The 21,118-nt window shown below is 35.8% G+C and overlaps 1 protein-coding gene across 2 annotated transcripts; it reads right to left on the bottom strand.

Annotated features, from left to right (window-relative positions):
- Positions 1 to 845: 845 nt before the first annotated feature.
- Positions 846 to 21,113, bottom strand: LOC135470344 (histone lysine demethylase PHF8-like). Of its 2 annotated transcripts, none has more exons than XM_064749219.1 (22): positions 21,009 to 21,113; positions 19,217 to 19,302; positions 17,063 to 17,118; positions 15,051 to 15,112; positions 14,656 to 14,819; positions 14,324 to 14,465; positions 13,898 to 14,096; positions 13,175 to 13,425; positions 12,791 to 12,897; positions 12,451 to 12,545; positions 11,894 to 11,911; positions 9,516 to 9,617; positions 8,695 to 8,871; positions 6,407 to 6,603; positions 5,743 to 6,032; positions 4,800 to 5,022; positions 4,352 to 4,515; positions 3,766 to 3,858; positions 2,696 to 2,811; positions 2,093 to 2,225; positions 1,625 to 1,693; positions 846 to 1,397 (listed from the first exon to the last, which is right to left on the bottom strand). In XM_064749219.1, exons 1-22 carry the CDS (start codon positions 21,110 to 21,112, stop codon positions 1,318 to 1,320), a joined length of 2,928 nt encoding a protein of 975 aa, XP_064605289.1. In that variant the 5' UTR covers position 21,113; the 3' UTR covers positions 846 to 1,317. The 2 variants fall into 2 exon arrangements, with proteins under 2 accessions (XP_064605289.1, XP_064605290.1); XM_064749220.1 differs by having other exon boundaries at positions 8,722 to 8,871.
- Between the last annotated feature and the right edge of the window lie 5 nt (positions 21,114 to 21,118).

The following is a 21,118-nucleotide window of genomic DNA, read 5'->3' as shown; positions in this document are numbered from 1 at the left end:
GGGGGCCAAACATGGAAACCTTCTACACAATCAATGTATAAGTCTCCCCTTAACCTGTACCTGACAAACAACGCCAGCTATGATACTTGGACCTACACCAATACTTGAATGACCTATTCTCTCATAACATCTTACATAAAACTTCTCAGTAAAATATAATGTTGACTTTGCTTCCAAAAGAATGCAGTTTATTAGACAGTTTAAAACAGTTTGCATCATGACCACGATTAAATGTGTGTTCTCTATTCCGTTGTTCATTCATATCTTAGCTCATCACTTGCATCTTCCTGCCAACAATCCAACAAATCAAAACCACCTGAAGGAATCAACAAATATGTACCATATACAGTAAGTCTATACTGTCAAGACAACATTTCTATTTACAAGAATAAATATATCAATGTATACATATATATTTATATATACAATAAAGAAACATCTTCAGTAACTATAATGCATGGCATACATGTACTTAGCATATAACTTTGATATTAGTCTTACCTCATGACAAAAATACATATTAAACCAATTTCAACTTTATCTCAAAATGGTTCATTCTGACTTGAATGTACTACACGACAGAAAACAGTGTAGACTACATAATGCTGCCTATGTTTATCAAGATCATATGCCTTTACATGCCTTCACGCTCAGTGTGTAATAACTCTTCTATACAAAATTTGGCTTGCTCATTCATATAAGTACATATTCCCAGATTGTTTTAATAACCAACCATATTGAAAAATTAAAATTAAAAAAAAAAAAAAAATTTTTGTAATGCACAAACACACACAAAATAAATGACCTTAACATGATCAAATGTTACAAATAGCACATGTACGATTTTTCATGGAAGGGTTGGATATTGCATTTACTTCACCATGGTCATTAAAAGAGACATGGAGCAAGATGTGATGAATGCAAACATATGTGATGTAATTGAAGTTCGTCTGCATAAATGATCTACGCTGAATGTCTTTCAAGAATTCAGCTTCAGACACAATGCAGATTAAAAGAGATTGCTTAGGAAAAAAAAGTTAAAAGAAAAAAGAAAATGGAAATGAAAACCGTGGCTTCACAAAATAAGGTATCTTTTGTGTAAGTGTTTAACACATTTGCTAAAAGAGATGAAAGAAAATATACAGACAGGTAAAACAGAATCAGCTTTGTGTAGGAGGATGTAACAGATGCCCTGACAATGGCTATGGAGGTATACAAAACTATGAAACAGTTTTTTTAAGACCTTATAAGCATTAAGTTGAATCATGAGATGCTGACATAAAAAATGTGAAAGGTGATGTGCATTACTGTGAGTCGTTAAAACATCATTTTATGTATTTTTAAGATCTTCCCAAGGCGCTGTTTGGCTGTAGCATGACCCTTCTTGGGCTTTTTGGCTGCAACAAAACAAGACAATGTCAAAACAAATTCCTTTATGAAACACTTGGTAAATCTTACATTAAAATAAGTACAACTAAATACAACTACTTAGTCCTTACATTTGTTAATTCGGTGGGATTTCACACTGACATATATCATGCTGAATGTCAAAGAAAATCATTAACATTATTTTACACATTCATACTATATAGTACCCAAAACATTTCTGTTTCATAGTGCTTACCTTTATTTGGACTTTCTAATAATGTACCAGCAGGTCGTTTCAATCCCTGTTGTGAAGGATCTCCACTGCCTAAATAAACAAAATTTATAAAAATTTGTACGTTTTTGTCCTTGATTTTTGACCTTCAAGTAAGTGTAAGGAGTGTGGGTAGGGGACTGAACACAAGGATGCTTGTTTTAATGTTTGTTAGCTAGCCGTGGTCCTCACAGCAAATTTCCATGTGAATTTGACTGCAGTGAAAAAATAATAAAGCAGTAATACAAATATGTATGTGTGAGAAAAGTGTAATAAGGTAATGATAGATGTTGCTGGTACTTATTTCAGTCAATGGTAAACAATATGGAAAATGTAACTTTAATAACATTTATCTATTTGACTAAATACCTGTGCATGTATAATTCTCTTTGGCAATTCTAGGTGGATACATGTACATACATGTATATCAAAACGTAATGATTAAATGCTTACCTTCAAAGTTTAATACTCCTGAGTTTGTGGAAGTACCTGGTTGAGGTTGATGTACTGCATCAGGTATTGCTAATGATGATATAGGCAACTTCTCTGGTTTAGGCTTTTTACGCACGTACTGTCGCTTTGGCTTCTGTTTACAAGACATGTGAGATATGGCCAATTTATTAATTCCACATATGTGAAAAATCGCTGTTGGAATTACATTTTCAATTTTAAATCCAGATGCCCTGACATTGAAAACAAAAATGAGGTTTCATGAGGTTCCAATCTGAGCTCAGCAATCATAATAATACATGTTTAGTCAAATTTTAACATTCCTATGTCACGTAATGAGACACACGAGGTCTCAAAACATATGCAAGTATATATATATGTCTTTGAAGGCCTACATCTAAAAACACTGCTTTAACTTGTTCAAGTACACAAAATCATTATTTTGTGACATGAATAAGACATAAAATACTGTACAATGAAGAAATAAACCATAAATGTTGCTCTTGGTAAAGGTAGAGCTGGTGAGACAGCTCATGACAAAAAGATAAGATCTGAGCCTACATGCAGATATCCAATTATTCTACATCATAAGTGAAACCAACTTACCGGAGCTGTGGCTAACTTTGCGGCAGCAGCAGCCAACCCGCTCTCTACTGACTCGCGCCTTGCCCCTTCCCTAGCTGGACAGTCACGCTTTGGAGTAGGCAGCATATGCACTCGGGCTAAAGTGATATTAAAAATTCAGAATTTTAACCATGACATTTCATCATGATCCTAGACTGAAGGACACTATAAATACAATTTTCTTCTCTTTAAGTACAGTACTATCCATCAGAGTTTTGCTTTCACAGGATAGCTGTATTTGATCTAAATTTTCATCCAAGACCAATACCTTTTGCCTTCATTTTGTCTATTTCTGAGAGTTCTAATGATGTACTTTGAGGGAGTTTTTTTTAAAGCAAGATGATATGCTACTGGAAAAACGTAAGTTTCAGCACCAATGGTAATTTTTTTTACCTATATCTGCCTCTAAAAAGCACCTTTTTTTGATGAATTTTGCTTTACAATACAGTAACCACTCCCGAGAAGTGTACTGAATGTGACCATTTCCTGGAAATAGCTATGATACATAAGAACTAAAGAGTTCTTAACCAAAACAATGGCCAGGATAATAAAAACATTTCTGTGGTAATACTGTGGTACAGCTCAACATGATTCAATTGCTTTGACAATGCAATTAGAGTATTAATGCAATTAGAGTATTAAGACAATTCAGATGAGTACAACCAAGGATTTACTTGAATGCCTGAGTTATCCAAAATTTCTCAATTAGCACACACTGCATGTCAGTTTCACAAATTTTTCTTTTTAACTAAAAAAAAAGTTGATTCCACAAAAGTTCACCCTGTTTTTAAAACTTGACTTTTGTTAAAAGATCAAGGATCTGAATACACATGCATGTTCCAAAAATCTTTTGAGCAACTCAACTTTCTGATAACTGTAGTCGTATGAATGCAAAACAGGTGCCACACAACAGACACTCATCATTTCTAGATGTCATCCGTCCTTTTTGACTATAAGAAACAACAGCAATTTGAATGGACTAGAATTGAATTTAATAAATTCTCTAAGATACAGTAAAGCTACCCTCTGAGATAGACAAGAACAAATGTTACCTTTTGGGTTCCAGGTCTCATCTCGACTAGATTTTCCCCTTGGTTTGAGATTGCGATCATCTTCATCATCTGACATCTCAAAGCTTGGGTATACTGTGTGAGAGACAGAACTGTAATGTTATAACACATAACACTCTGCTCCTTGTTGTGGGTTTACCTTTCCTGTCAGTTTAGGGGCTCTCAAATAATAAAAAGTTTCTTGGTTTCTTGCATAGAAATCCGTATTTGGAATGCAGCCTATAAGTTTATTCCTGCATATTACAGAATTTATGAAAAAATCAAAACCTTTACATTTAGTCTCATACATCAGAATTTTGTAATATATGTCTTAAATTTGGTGCATGTTTAAGGACTTTAAAGAGCATCATTCTGTCACAGTGTACAACAAGTGATGTCTTACAAGTGTCTAAGAATGCAGAACTATTATACAAGAGAAGTCAAAAAGTTTTTCACCCAAAATATTTTATTTCCGCATTACATAATAGACGGGGTGATTTTAGGCAAATGTTTACGACTTTTCAATACAAGGTATCAAAAGAAATTAACAAATGCCCACATACTCAGGGAAATCAAAATCGTATATTACCAAACTCATCATCTTTATAGTAGGACTGCATTTTCTCCTCTTCTCGAGCTATCATCTCACTTCTCTTCCCATCATCTTTAAATAGGGAATCCCCTTCGGCATTCATCCTACTCATAGATAACATGCCCTGGATAGCATCCCTCATGCTTGGTGACTGGCCACGACTAAAGCAAAATACAAACACTGATATTATGATGATCTTGTAAGAGTTTAGAAACACACATAATTTCTGACAGAGAGGGCAGTTATACCTGGATTTAACATTGGCTTTAGGGAGGAAAGTACTACCCACCATCTTGAAGAAAACATGGGTAACAACAAACTTAAAGCACTAACTCAAGGGAAACAACCTACGAATACATTTACTAATTTGGCTCGTAATTTATACTGTAGTGAAAAATATTATATACCATATTACCCTATTGACCCATATTACCCCGTGACATACCCTATTTCATCATCAACCTTAAAGTCTGTCTCTGTGCCATAGCCACTGGCCTCGAGAATATCTGCTATACTCCCATTAAGTCCACCACGTATTGTAGGCATGCTCAACCGTGCCACTTGCTCTGATGGGGGAGCTTCAGGTGATAGTAGAGCTGAATCTTCCCCAGCCACTTTAGAACCTGTCTCTGGATCTCCACCAGAAGTTCCTATTGGTTTCCCATGAACTGCAAACATGCAATGACAGGGGACATTTCTATGGTTTGTCACATGTACCTTTAATATAAAGACAGTATGTGATTTCTTGACAAAAGGGCATTTATCCAGCCGATGTCTTCACTTGTTTGTGCCATTCTGGAGCCATACATATATTGCTGTCACTACACTAATAAATACATGGTGTCCACAGGCAACTTCTCCTTTAGTGGAAAATTATCACTAATTATTGTACATCAACATATCGAATATGTTAGGTGACTATTGGTGAGGACTGCTAGATAATGTACAAGGTGTCGACAGAGATACGATATAATGTAATGTAATCCAAGCCAAGCATCAACTGGTATGCATAACTTATTTAGTGCACAACTCTGATTTGAAGCATATGGCTCCAAAACCTGTGTGAAACATTTCTGAGAGAAAGTACAAGAAATATGTAATGATCATAGCACATGTTGTTAAGGGCTTTTCATGGGCTAAGAATGCCAAGAGAATTGGAGACATGCCCAAAGTGTGATGAACAAAGCCTTAGAAAGTGAGTTTTTTTTCAAGGACGTAATCCCACACAATATATACTAATAGTTCATGTACCTTTTATATGCGCATGTGAAAAATAGTAAGGATGATTTTAAATTTTCCTACTGACAAGAGGTATCAATACCTGAATGATAGGCCTACTGGTAAAATACTTAAATAAACCAAAACTGCAAGTGCCAACAAAGTCTTACATGACAATTTCAGTTTCAGGGACCCAGGCTTCTTCAAAGAGCTGGAGGTTTTTTCTCGGCTTTGTCGAAGTTTTGGATTTTCATCCACAACTAAGTTATCATTGTCACTGTCCATGTCTTCTTTCTCTTTCACTTCATTAATCTCAATTTTTGGTACAGCACTAGGTTTTTCTGCCTTTTTCTTCACTTTGGCTTTCTTTGTGTCCTTGACATCAACTTTTGGTTTTTCACTTTCAATCAATGGCTGAAATGCTCCCGGTGGACTGTAAATGGGCTTTGTTTTATCTTGACTGGAAAACAAACAAAATCAATATTTATTAACAAAAAATGAATAAATGAAATACAGAGTGCTTGACATAAACCCTCAGCTTTGGGGAAGTTAATGACAAACTTTCTTGCAGGTTACATACACATATGCACGTTTATGGAAGACAAGCAGTCTTCATTGAATGTTAGACTGCAAACCGTCACACACGCGTCACTGAGAGCTTATTGTCACCCTGGCCTAACAAGCAGTCAGAGAAAGGGAAGATTTAATTCTATGTTTTATTCATAAACAGTATCAAATTTGATCATCTTTAAATGGCCCTGAGACAACACAAAGAGACATAATTTTTCCTTAGAACATATCCATATTTACACAAGCAAATTAGTTTGACTATACCTTATAATCTTGCCATTTGACACTTTCAGCTTCAGGCAAGATTCCTGATTGTTGTTGTTTTGGTTCTCATCATCATCAGGTAAAGCATAGGGATCATCTGGTAAGGCATAAGGGTCACCCGGATCAGTCTTCAATGTGGAGTCCAAGTATGCTCCAGCTTTCGGGATCCTCATACGCAAGGACGAAGCAGGTGACTTCTGCAATAAGAATAATCTCTTATCCTGTACATTTTATATAAAAAATGTTGAGACATAGATGTACATGCAATTCCAATCAACCCAACAAAACACAACACATACATGAAGTCCAACTGTATTAAAAGGGAAGCAGCATAGAACTTTATTATTAATCTGGTGAGGTGGTGATAATGTGAAGAAGGATCTTGAGCCACTGTTATTACCTACAACATCTACAATATTACAATGTATTAGTTTCTATTGCAACATTGTTTTGGTTTGTCTCTTGTTGTAATGAGGCTCTGGGAAAGGAACATTTGATGCAAGGTACTGCTGGGGGGCATTAAACAGGTCCTTCCTGGCAAAGTATTTCATAAAAATGCACATTATACAACTGGCCCATATTAGTATGAGAATAAAACAAAACCAGTTTAACACTCACATATGATTGTAGCCCACACAAATTGTTTTCAAAACAAGACTAAAGATTAAGATAAACATGTATATAATCTAATGAGAAAATCCTTTAGTTTCCATATTATATGGTTATGCATGTTTTACAAGAATTAAACAAAAAAGACAATACTAATGTGAAACACGTGCGAGATGAAAGACCATTAAAAACTGTTCATAAAAGTAGTTTGATTTGTTTGTTTAGAATTCAACTTAGTAAAATGCATCTGTAACTTTGGATTCTGCAGTGGGTTTTTCTGCCATATTGGGACCAGTGACCTCACATCAGGTTTTTGGCAAGTAACATACTCAGGCTACTAGATTTCAACATTCAAAATGTGTATGTATATAGATCTGTGAATGTATATGCCAAATGAACCCTGAAATTAACAACTTCAGGCAAAAAATATGGATGTGGTGTCTGTTATACCCTCTGGGTCACTAGAGACCACCACAGAATCTGATGCTTAAAAGCCCATTTTAATACTCCGTTGGAAAATTTCAAAGAAAATAAATTGAACTGTTCAATGGTCTTTCATCTGATATTTCAGTTTTTTGGTCTTTCCTTTGCCTTTAACATAGTTTTACATTTATAAACATATAAGAATGAATGAGTGATTACGGCTTTATCCCACCTTTACAGCAGTGCTTGAACAAAATCTTGCCGAAGTATGACATTGAAATCCATGCTAGAATGAATGTGCAGTCAATGTTCACTTTAATTATATGTGACAAGGGTATGCATGACGTATATTTGTGTTACAATGGTCACTATGTGCTCAGTTGCCAAGTCAGTTGAAAAAACACAAATTTTAAATTGTACAATTTTGCGAGATGAAATTGAAAATGTTACTCTTCTGAATGAACATTTGTATAATATTTTGTACAAACTGTGTGTGCTGATAAAACCAGAAGATTGAGACGTATCATAAATTTATGCTCAATACTTTTAGTACAGCTATAACCTCTCCACATCTTGTTGTTATAATGAGTGGAGATGCATGAGCCTGTTACACTATACTGACCGCATCTCAGTGATTTATCATAGTTAACCAACACACGCATACATTAGTGTCACCACCACAACCCACATCACTGATTAAACTCTGCAATAATATGCATGTAGTGATGAGTAGTCTCATCAACACTGACAACATTAGTGAATTTCTGTAGTTTGTGTGTATCCTACATGTTCATAAACAAAGATGCCAAACCTTAAATGCAATATCATATAATTTATAATACAAAATTTTAACATTTTGGCAGGACAATGAAGAAGGCACCTTTAAGGGATACTGAATCAATTCTGGTTGGCTGATGTGAGAGACACCTAAGTCCAGGTTATGCCTTGCATAAGCTGAATTTAAGGTATGGTACATTTATTCAAGCATGACCAAGTCTGCAAGATTTATGCCAGGAAACCCTATCTCAACTGTCAGCCAATCTGCATTGATTCTGTATTCCTTTAATAAGGCCATGAGAATAAAAAATATGAGCCCATGGACAATTTAGCGTAATCTGTGTTCCAATCCCTAATGTACTGAACAACAGTTAAATATCTAAGAACACCTAGGGTGTATACGGAAATGTTATACAGACCGCACAACAGATCCAGACAACATTGATGGCCAGCTGAAAGAATTAGCTGTTAGTTTTTACCTTCTTAGATTTAGATTTCTTTTGTACCTTCTTGGAGGTGACAGATGCATGTTCTTCCTGCAGTTCCTGAAGCTTAACTTGTGTATGTTGGTGCAGAACGTCTAACTTTGCCAACTCCTTTGCTGATGGGTTCACCTTTTTTTTACGTTTTCTTTCAGGCTTCTTTGCTGGGGATTTCTGTACAAAATGAAAATGCACAGCTGTTTTTAAATAAAGCAATTATCAGAATCTGGGTATTTGAAATACCCTCCTTCCATAAAAAAAATTCCCAATTGCCATTAAACTTTAGCACGCACAAGTTCAGACCATAGGCAAGATGTATGGTAAGTTTCACTGAAATAGGTGGAGTAGTTTGGGAGATGCACGGACAAAATCTCATCTACAGACAGACAGCCAGATAGACAGGGTGATTCGTGACGTCGTTGAGGGCGTTATAATTAGTTATAAGTTATAATTCAGTTTTTATCCACTAAACTGGATACATGTAGTTTCTGGATTCCTAGATGCAGATGCCTAGAGAATTTATTTTATATTTAAAAACATTTTAAATGTTACATGATTAAAATTCCCTATGTGAGCACTTAAGACTCTCAAGGCACACATACATTAAAGAAGCACTATACTGTTGACACTACTGGAATACATGTACAAATGCTGTCTACTGTTCTTTCTGTTCACAGTAAGGACTTTAGTCACATTTACTTTTGTTTCAGAAGTTCAGCATGACCTTAAAAATACAATCCACAAAGAATCCTGACAATAAAAAATTTGCAGAACTGTTTCCATTTTCTGTATTTTTCTTTCTTAACAGGAACACTTACATTGTGCAATGCATCGATCTCTTTGGTCACCTTGTTTAGCTCCTTGAGAAGCTTCCCATACTGTATGTGCTCAGGCATCTCATGTTTGGCAGTTTTCAAAAACTGCAGTTGCCATGTAATTAAAACAAAAAAGAAAATGAGAATACTAAAAAACCTGCAGGCACACAGAGGAAGTTATGGTATATACTTTAACACATGAAGCACTTGAAATTTTATAAAACCCATTGACGTATATTTTTAATAGCAAGAACAAGTTAGAACATCGTATTCTCCTAATACATGTATGTTAAAAACAGTTAGTTTAGTGTATATCCAAAACACCACCACTGAACACAAGTCTGGACTAGCTACAATGGACATGTGCGTATCACGAAACAATTTAAAACTAAACAATCAAGATGTAGGAATGTTTTAATTCTAAAATATGCCAACAGAAAATCAGGTGTTTTGGTTACTGCTGCAGCACTTGCACACCCTCAACCTTAGCCATCACAGCTGGTACATGTAAGCTTGTCTACATTCACTTCCTGCACTGATGTGTTTATAAACATCAAGAAATAAAAAGTTTATGGTATACAAACATAAACGCAAAAAAATTTTGGCAAAAAGTTAATATCTGCAAGCAGTCAAGTGCTGAGCATATTGAAGTGGACCTTAGTTATGACACAAGCATTGTGCAATGTCTGTTTTGTTCAAGAGCTTTATTGTGTACAGCAAAGCAGGAAACTGGAATAAATATGTGTGTATATACAAAATTCACAAAGTGCAGATAATAATTTATATTAGCAACTAGCATACAACCTACAAACTACATCCTGTTAGTATGTTGGTACTTGTTTGCAAATGTGGGATAATACATAATGAATCTTTTGCATTATAAAATAAATTTTGCAAATTTAGTATCAGCTGTATTAAAAAGGGTCATCAGACATAGCTTTAAGAAAGTGCCATTCCAACAGTTTTATTCAACATAGTAATTTTTAGTATATGAAATAACTACCCTTTTGACATGATTGATTTGTCTAGGTCACCCTTATTACACTATGGAAATTTGGCTATAAAATACTGCCTCATAATGCACTATATTATACCAAGCTTAATCATTAATATTAAACAGATGAATTTTGTTCAGCAAAGGCCTACAGTTATCTACTGTTTTCACATTCTACCAAACAAAGAATTAAATGCAAGATGAGACAAAACTCTAACAAGAGTCAACAAATAAAAACCAAAAGTTCATAAACACTGCTAACATATGTTGCTAACAAAACATGCTTGTGGTTCTAATTCAAGGAAAAATATAATTTGTGATCCAAGGTACATGTGTAGACAAACATGTATATAAATAACAGCTGTATGTTGTACATGTATGTTTTGTCTGTGAAACTACTAAAGTGGGAAAGGTAACTTGGTGGGCATTGGGCACAAGCATGCCACAAATATGAACAAGACAAGTCATTACCATCACAAGCTCACATAAAACAATTATCACAACTCCATTATTTTAATCTTACATTACAGACAAATGTATCTGTTTTCGAAAGCAAAAAATGTTTTCTTTATATTCAATGTGTAATCCTCCTTTTATACACTGTTATAGAAGATAATTCTGCGAATAAAAATCCTAAGAAAAATATTTTTCAATATTTTCATAAACACCAAGTCACAGTATCAATATCTGTTGGACTTATCTGTACTTGGAGGACCACAGAGATAAATAGTATAAAAATACTTCTGAAATGTACAGTACATTTGTAATTTATATATAATGTTGTATACAATAAATCACCTATAATTTCAGGGAATTTTCATGAACCATACACCCAGCTTTAGTTGGTGAAAGATCAAGTGGAATTATATGAGATTTACAGCAAAAAACCTAGAACTTCACAAGATTTTTCACCAGTTACTGGAATTCGTCAACTTTTTCGCCTGTTTGCAAGGTGTTTATTCAAGCATATTCTGAAGGCACTGTTCTATGTCAACTGATAAAATTACATTACTTGTGAATCCCTGAAACCGGCCAATCCAACCAATGTAGTCTTGTCTCCACAATAAAATGTACATAAAATGCACTGAAAGTTGATCTTTAATATGCACAAAGGATGAAGAATTAGGGTAATCACACTTCTGTACTACAGCTTGTACAGCAAGGAATAAATTGGTGAAAAATAACATTTTCAGGTGACTTACTGCATATGTTGTTTTAATATGATAATTTGTAGGAATTTGTGTTCACAGTAAATAAATATAAATGTATAATGTATGTGTACAGAATCGACAGTGAGCTTGTGATAGTGCAGACAAAGGTAAAGCAGACAGGCCAATTCCCTCAGTCAGAGTAATATAGACAGAGGCAAGAGTAGTGTAGAACTCACGAGTGTCTGGGAATTCAACTGCAAAGGCAGCAAGAGAGACACATTGTCAATACTACCTTGGTTTGTTATTAGTCCCCCCTAACTTAAGACATGTCAATCTACCACTGTAGAATGGATTACAATCAGACATTTTAGAGACCACTGATTCTGAAAACAAGGCAATGTTACAACAATATTTTCAGTTGGCATTTTTTTTACTGTATTTGATAACAATGATTACACACAGAAACCCTGAGAGACTGTAAGAAATTATTTAGAATAAAATGTTTGACAAATATACAAGGTTACTTTTAAATTCCAGGGACATTTTATATCAACTGATGGCAAGGTCACCAAATTCATTTATTGCAGCAATATGTGTATCACATAGATTTATACAATAAATAGTGGTCCCTTAAAACCACAGCATTTTTTGTGGCATTATTTTCTAAAACTCCTCTAAAAAGAACATAACTGGCTCTTTGAAAAACAGTGCCTGATATTTATAACATTCCCAATTTCTGCATAGTTGTATAATAATGGTCAGGGTTATATTTTCCCAATGTGATTAGACTTACATCTTTTCTTTGTGTCCAAGACTTCAGGGAAGCTGCAATAGCTTTCCCTCCCTCTAACAGATATGGACGGGGTTTCTTGCCATCTTCCAGATGGTCTGTTAAATAAAATGTGTACATGCATATGGAATATTTCAACATAATGATAATATGCACTCAACCTAATTCATGCTGAATGGTAGGACATTATTCTGTAAGAATTCACAGACTTTATCAAGAGGGTAATAGTTGCAGTAAGCCAGTGCTTCAATCATCTATGCCTCCGAGGCCCCTCCATCAAATTAAGCATGGCACTGTAAATTAGAGGTATCTCACTACTTCATGTTGTCAAATTTCTACTCACCTTTCAACAGATCTAAAATATGCTTAGCTGCATACCAGCATATCGTCTCAAAGCTTGGGAACAAATATTTCTCAGGGGTTTTGACTCTGCGTTCAATGTCATACACCCTGCCAAAGTCAAATTTAACATGAAATATAACTCTTTCATAATGGCATTAACACTGAGAAGTTAATAACATTAGTAGTCATTAGAAAGAGTTAATCACGAAACATAGGTCAAGGATTGCTCCCCCCAAAAAAATAAATAAATAATTAAATGTATCTGAAAATTTCTGGCCCTTATTCCTTTAAAAAGAACAAAAACAAAAAAACAAACACAAAAAAATGCATCATGTTAACCACAGATTTACAAAACTTTCAAACATCAAATTACCGTTCAACTTACTTGAGCTGCAAGGCTATATTGTAGCTGTGAAGGAAATTTCCTCCGAAGACTAGAGAATCAATGGGGGTGAACACTGCATGTATCCATCCTGTGGGTATGAAAAATGTCTGTCCCTGTTTAACAACACACTTGTAGCACCGGTCCACCTGATCTCCAAAGAAGGTTTCACTCTGATTTGATGAGGAGATCCAGTTTTCATATAAGGCCATATTTGCAGGTGTTGGACGAATAAGGTAAAACACCTTTTCACCCTAAAAGAGAAATTGAAAAATAATGTATTTCAGTATATATGTTGTTTATTGGCTCACAAAGCTGATAAGAGATGGATTCAAACACATAATCTCAACAATCTGGGACTAGTGGTCTTTAGCTTGCTGTTAACATGGTGCTCAAGAAACATGGAAGCTACCAAAACCCAACAATGATGAATGTACTTTGCACCAACACAGTCCATCATGTGTTAGTGCTATAAATATACTGTAACTTTTCAACCTTTTCGTCTGTTTTCAAGATATTTATTCAAGCGTACTCTGAGGGCATTATTCTGTGAAGGCAGATAAAACTTAATAGGTGCACAAATTGCTAGTTCATACATAAAAAGATCAAAGAATTAGGGAAATTGTAGAACAAAAGAAAAGTTCTAGCATTAACTGATGACGTATTGCTATCATGACCATTGACCTGAGATACTGCTTATACTTTATTTAATAAGTTATAACTTACACGAAGTACATGGTACCAGACTGATGTGCCACCGAAGTCTATGTGAAAATCTGTAAAGCTGTCCTTGACACCCATTAAACAGTATTTCTGCACCTCTGGTTTGGAATAAGGACAGTCCTCTGGCAGCTGGTCAGGCCAAATGTTGTTAGCCCAGCTCAGCTCTCGAATCACTGACGGTGGCACCACCAGCTCTGACAACCTGTAAATACAGTGGATAATTGCAAGTTTATGTGGAAAAAAAAAAAAAAAAAAAAAATGTGGCATTACATTTACGAGATTAATTTTTTCTTTGATTCAATGATATCACATTTAATGTTTGCTGGGAATCCCCACAGAAATAATATAATCAGGACATCGTGTTGTGGAACTGTGGTGGTGTGATCTTGACTTGATCACATGGTCATCTCACCTGCCAACATTACATACCTGGTGTTTGAGAATTCTAAACTGATGACGTTGAAGATCTTGGTCCGATTTGGGCTGTTGTAATACTCTGTCCATTCTCTCATTAACATCTTGTAATCTTCCTGCCTTGACACATCTATCACATCAATTTCTCTCATCGAGCCTGGCAATACGAAACCAACAAAAAACTGATTAAGTCCAGTCAGGGAGTTCATACAAGATAAGCCAAGGAAGAGACTGGTTTAAACACTGCCTGGATAAAATGATACCCAACCAAAAAAAAACATCCAGTTACTGCTTGAGAAAGGCTTTCATGGCAGAATAAATAACCTGTCCAACATTGTTCAACCTACCCACATAGAACTCTACATCTTGAATACTAAAGTTGGAGGGAGGAAGCGACAATCCAAGGCCATCCTTCTTTTCTACAAGCACTGGAGTGTCAAAGCCATGTTTATCCACAAAGTCTGAGGTCAATTCGAACCCATGAAGCCTCAACAATGGTATTTCATCTGCACTGTTGAAGGGAGGTAATTCCAGATGTCAAGTTCATTCATAATTGTCAGGCAAAACAGTAATATTACAGATCATCACAAAGGGCAATATATGACATCAGACAAACTTTAGCACTTAATAATTAATTTGTTGTCTCTTATACATGAGCAACATACTTGAAAATGTACATGTAGCAGAAAAGTAAATATACTGGTATCTGAGTATAACTTTTTTTCAGAATCAGTCCACTCACCATGGAAACATTCGATTTTTCAATTCTTTAATAAATACAACTGTGCCCGTCTGTACATTTTGCTGAAAATCAGAAAAAAAAAGAAAATCAGTATACAAGTCTGGATCCTGTAATTTTTTAATTTAAAGCAGATCCCCAAAGACTTCATTTTCACACTAAATGTTCCCTAAACACAATATTTATACATCATATGACTTAATCTATAATTATCCCTACATATACACCTCTTCATTAGCACCCTGGAAATCATATAAGTAAAACAGTTTTACAACAAATATTTTGAAAGACAGGTTACAGGGTTGTATTAGATCCTGGAAAATTGTGTAGGGCATAGCGAATGGGCGATATGATGACCGATTTTCGCTACTGGCCACATAGATGACACAAACGCTCTTCAGCCCGGTTTGTCTGATGTGAATTGGACATCAATGGAATTATGGAAATATCTGTGGAGAATTTGGCGCGGTTTCATAGTCCGCTGTAATTTTTTACAGCTAAGTCATGCTATGCTGGCTGCGACACAAGGATCCATGCAGTCCAGCCAGTGGATTGTGAGTTGCAGAGACGAAAGCTAACACCGGTGAAAGTAACAATGGATCTAATCCTTCATGTTTCAAAAAAGTATCCCCCCGTAAATATAGATAACGTTTGAATTCCATTGAATGAAACAGCAATTGGTAACGCATAGAAATGCCAATTTAAATTTTGTCTAGGTTCAAGTTTCTGGCTTCAAGGTACGGCAAACACACAGCGACCTGTGGGTAAGGTGTGAACTGAGCTGGTGCCCTCTTGTATGGCAAAGGCTAGCGGCTTCCTACAGTTCCTGTCACAACCTGCTGTTTCAAAGAAGCAAGCAGCTAAACAACTTTTACATTCTGAGAGTGAAAATTCAGAAGTCTTTTCTTTTTCTCTTGTTTTTTTTTGGGTGGTTATTATAAGGCTCGTCCTTTGGCCTTCTCTTTCAGAATGTATGGCTCATAAAACTATGATGGAGTTCCCTGAAAATCAAAGGGCATTTTTAATAAGATATGGTCCATATTTTCTCAATCTGTGGCATTTTTAGGCCATGTATCCTGTCTTGTGTTATTGGAGTCGCACGACACACTTGGACATGGAATAATCTCGAAATAGGCTGTAAAAGTATAGTGATTGTCTCCTGTTCTGTGATGGACACATAGCGAAGACTCAGATGATAAAGATATGTAAACATAGGTGACAATTCTTGGGTCAAAACTGGGATGAATATGAAGTTTAAAAGATATTATGATAAAAGCATGTATGTATGTACGTGTACATGTATGCATGCTTGGGTTTTATGTCATACGTAACAATTTTTCAGTCGTATGATGATGATGTGTCATTGGGCTTGTGGCATGGCAAGCCCAGGTCACCAAAGTGCTGCCGAAACTTAAGTATCATACCATAGAAACCAAACTTGACACCCCACCCAGTCACATTCAGTGCACAGTGACGTAGCAGCAAGTACCATTTTTAAAGTTTTTAGTTTCTGAGTTTGATCCCCGGTCTCCTGACTTCGAGGTAGATACATGTACTCTATCCATTAGGCCACCAAACAGTTGATTATGATAAAAGTACTACAACAATAAGAGGATAAGATTGACAGCAGGTAAATGTAGGTGCCCTGTCAAAAGAACAGACTGGAAACTGGACCAAAGTCACAGGAAACTTTTCAAAATAAATCTGTCAACTGATTTTCGATAAGTTTTGTTTCACAGTGTTTAAGTTTATAAAAAATTTATAAATTGATAAATAAAGCTCTCTATAAAATTTTCTCCATGGCTTGGCTTTGGGCTATTCATCAATCCCGAAAGTCTGTATTTCAACATGGTTCTAGAATGGTTTTAAGTGATTCTTCACCATTACCCTATATGACACAAATGCAGAGTATTACTCCTTTGTAGTCTGCTGTGAGGGAAATTTGACTCTGATGCTTGCACAGTCAGAGAGATACTATCTTTAATGAGCCTTTTATTACTAGAACTACCAAGTACCTTATTTGGGTCATCCTCTGAATAATCATGCCGATGCCAGTTTCTTCTCTTTTTTACTAAAACAAAAACAAAATTTGAATAAATTAATCAGTATCAACTGCTGAATGACAATCAGTTGGAGTTAATTGTAACAGTTTGAATGTACGTCTCTTTGTACATACAGTGTACACTGTAGTATACAATTTATCATCTTTAGTTAAGAGTTAATCCAAAAAAAAAAAAAAAATCAAGACCTACATGTATAATGATGGTAAACCATTAACCATAGTTAATCAAGTCAATCAAGAACAGTCAAAGTCAGGCTGAAAGTAAATAGGTAACAGCCAGAAAAAATCTGACAGTGAAAAGCCTTTACCAGAACCAAGATAAAAATCAATCAACAATAATCAGAACAACAAGGAGTTCAAATCAATAGCCACAGTTAAGTAAAGAACAGCAAGAAAAAAGATGAGAGTGACATCTATTATAGAACAATGATCAGTCCACAGTGAATTAGCCGATATTAAATCAGTAACAGCCAGCATCAAGTTGACAGTGAATCAGTAACAGCCAGCACCAAGCTGACAATAAATCAGTAACAGCCACCACCAAGTTGACAATAAATCAGTAATAGCCAGCAGCAAGAGGATGGTAAATCAATAACAGCCTGCACCAAGCTGACAGTGAATCCGTAACAACCAGCATCAAGCTGACAGTGAATCAGTATCAACCAGCACCAAGGTGACAGTGAACCAGCATTAACCAATACCAAGCTGACTGTTAATCAGTAACAGCCAGCACCAAGGTGACAATGAATCAGTAACAGCCAACACCATGTTTACTGTGAACCACTATCAATCAGCATCAAGCTGATAATAAATCAGTGACAGTCAACACTAAGCTCACAGTGATTCAGTAACAGCCAGCACCATGCTGACAATAAATTAGTAACAGCCAGCACCAAGTTAACAGGAAATTAGTAACAGCCAGCACCAAGCTGACAGTGAATCAGTAACAGCCAGCACCATGCTGACAATAAATCACTAACAGCCAGCACCAAGTTTGTAGGAAATCAGTAACAACCAGCACCATGCTGACAGTGAATCAGTAACAGCCAACACCAAGTTGACAGTGAATCAGTAACAAATTATAAGTGTCAAGCTGACAGTGAATCAGTAACCACCATCAAGCTTGCAGCAAAACAACAACATGCATCAAAACTAACAGCTAGAATTTAAAATAACAATAATCACTACATATATATAAATAGATGTCAGAATATTACTGTATAACCCAATATTCCCAACATTGGTAACACTCAGAATACAACTGAGCAATCCACCTGCATATACAAGTACAAAAGTATTAGGATAAGCAACTCTCCCTGAAATGCAGGATGAAAAGAGGACTACATTTTTATCATGCGGGCCATACCCAAAGCCATTTTAGTTCCAGAAAACGCTGGCTTTCCCAAACTGTTGCGCGCCCAAACTAATCAAGCTGTATTTAAAATTAACAATTAAACTGAAAATCAATGATGGTTTACCAATAAAAATAAAATTTATTCCATTAATAGATTTAAAAGATCTCAGAAAGAATCATTTGGCACTGTATAAAATTTCTTTATACACAATGTCACCTTTAAAGTCAGGGATCAGAACCCTGGAGTTTTTTTCTGGTTACTGCCCTGTTATAAGATATAGATATCCTTGTATACATGCTATCAAAGTTGTGTGGGAATTACAGCAGTATTGCTCTCCATATCACAACTTCAGCCTGGTGAACAATCTAGTTCACCTATAATAATAATATTGCTTACATGCACATACTTAAATTTGCACCAAGAAAAACAGTAACAAAATTTATGTATTACGCATGGTGTACGGCAATGTGAAGTCTTTAAATAGTGTGTAGGATAAAACATTTCTACTTCAGTAAAACCAATTTTACAATTAAGTACCCCAAAGAAGCCCTTCCTCTCAATCTCTCTTTTGACATTTCAGTTTCATAATCAGACGTTGTTGACTTGATGTGACAAAGGTTTTAATCCTCACATTCAACCAATTCAAACTAATGGACTAGCAAAGTGAATGTATGTTACTCAACAATTTGCATAGGTATACATGTATATTTGGAGCCTTATATATGTATAACCTTATATATGTTTATACTTACGAACTAAAGGTCCATTCATCATCTGACATGATGGACAATGGTAAATTTCTATATCCGAAGCCTGATGTTCCTGAACTCCCACACAGCTGCAAAAAAATAAAATTCAAACTGATTACAATATACAAGTATGTCTAGTAGCAACAGCACAAATATTTCTAAATGCTGTTCTGTAACAAACATGTTAAAACATTACGACCCTGAAAGGTTTCCTTGAAATTCAGGTGCATGTATCTGTAAAAAACTAATGTGAGTTTTATTTATTTATTGGTGTTATCCATTGGTGTTTTGTGGCCAGTCAGGAAACCTGACAGTGCCCAGGGGAAATTCACAACACTGTGCCTATTGCCATTCATCCAGTTACCAGAGAGGAGAGCCTGATCTGGACTTGAACTTACAAGAATACACTGTAAGAGCCCTCTGAGTCATTGTGCTGTGCTGGCATGCTATAAATCACTTATTTATTTATTTGATTGGTGTTTTATGATGTAATATATAGTTTCCAATGTTTGAAGGAATGAATTTAAGGGAAAATTCTTTGTCCGTGTGAGCACGAGCCTGATGTGGGTGAGTGAGTGTCCATTTTTCCTGCTCTACAAAGGTCTTATAAGCAGTGTGCTAGGGCAGACAAACCAGTCTCGTCAGTAGTACAGGCCAGCCGTACCTACTTTTTGGATCGTTTTTTGTTGTTGCTGTTGTTATTTTTGTTTTCCCGTTGCATTTCCCACAAATGTAGCCCCTGAAATCTGAAACTGTCACTACCATCCTCTGTGAGAATGTACATACATGTAAATATGATGTGCTCTGTACATATATATGTGCATCTGTACCTCAAGCTAAATCAAAATATTAGTGATAATCTGGATTATACCATTACTGTATCATGTGACTTGTCAAAAGTGTTTCACAATTTCTGGATAGAGCAAATCGGTATAATGTGTCAAAATGAGGCCATGATATGTAAGTTTTACAAAGAATACCTTTAATGGAGCGCTGCAGGCGCTTCAGTATGATCTTGCCTTCCATCATGTTAAAGCGCGTTAATTGGGATACTAGACTGTTAAGGCTAGCCCTAGAACTGTGCTAACCAGCAAGCACAATATAGTAATGGTAATGCAATCAAGTATTACAAAAACCATGCAAAGTATTGTTTAGGCCAATTCAGTGTTGTATTTACATAATCAATTTGACTAGTAAGACAAAAGAAAAATTACTGGTACATGACCTCTCTACTAACCACACTATAAAGATCAGAGTCTGTGTCACTGTCTAGGGCTCATTTTAAATCTCAAACTAAAAGGTTAGGTTACATTTTGCCCAGCTTTTGGTAGGCTAAATGCTGCAATCTTTTAAGTCAACGATAAAAGGTATGACTGCATTCTAATTGCGTAACTGCCCTACTCCAGTGAATAGCCCTCGTAATGTTGGCCTGTAGTGACGGGATTGACCCAGTTACGATAGGCCGGCTTTCATGGGAACTTGTGTGCTAGCGCTCGACTGTCAGTGTTAGGGCCCGGACGACTCGAAACATACCGTCCATCCGCATGATTCTGAGTGCTTTAGCGGGTCAAAGTATAAAAAGTCAACTAAACCACATGTCAGGTAGTCATTAACACGATGAATTTTAATTAAAAGGCTAAGAATACTACAGTGAAGACGAAGCTTGGAAGGAAACATAGGATCTGCATTGATTCCAATCACAACAAAGGGGAGTTCACTCGTCAAAAATATTTTCTGTCAATGTTCGTGTGGTGGGTTAGTGCGACTTATTCGACAACACAAACTACAGTTTTACCTGCCATGGAACCACTCTTTGCAAACGTCGCATTCTATCATAAATTTGGTTTCGTCGTAGGGCTGTCTACATGAACAGTACAGAGTTTCTTCTTCCGACGCCATGTTGAA

The sequence above is a fragment of the Liolophura sinensis genome, chromosome 7 (genome assembly GCF_032854445.1).
Source record: "Liolophura sinensis isolate JHLJ2023 chromosome 7, CUHK_Ljap_v2, whole genome shotgun sequence".
Lineage (NCBI taxonomy): Eukaryota > Metazoa > Mollusca > Polyplacophora > Chitonida > Chitonidae > Liolophura > Liolophura sinensis.
The sequence above is the reverse complement of the archived record's forward strand: the minus strand, read 5'-3'. Positions and strand labels throughout refer to the sequence as shown.

Excerpts from the sequence above, each read along its gene's own strand:
- LOC135470344 (XM_064749219.1), bottom strand. The coding sequence starts at position 21,112 with ATGGCGTCGGAAGAAGAAACTCTGTACTGTTCATGTAGACAGCCCTAC. Across the intron at positions 4,516-4,799 it reads AAGGTTGATGATGAAATAGG|TCGTGGCCAGTCACCAAGCA; the intron begins GTATGTCACGGG and ends ATTTTGCTTTAG. Across the intron at positions 1,694-2,092 it reads AGGAGTATTAAACTTTGAAG|GCAGTGGAGATCCTTCACAA; the intron begins GTAAGCATTTAA and ends TTGTTTATTTAG.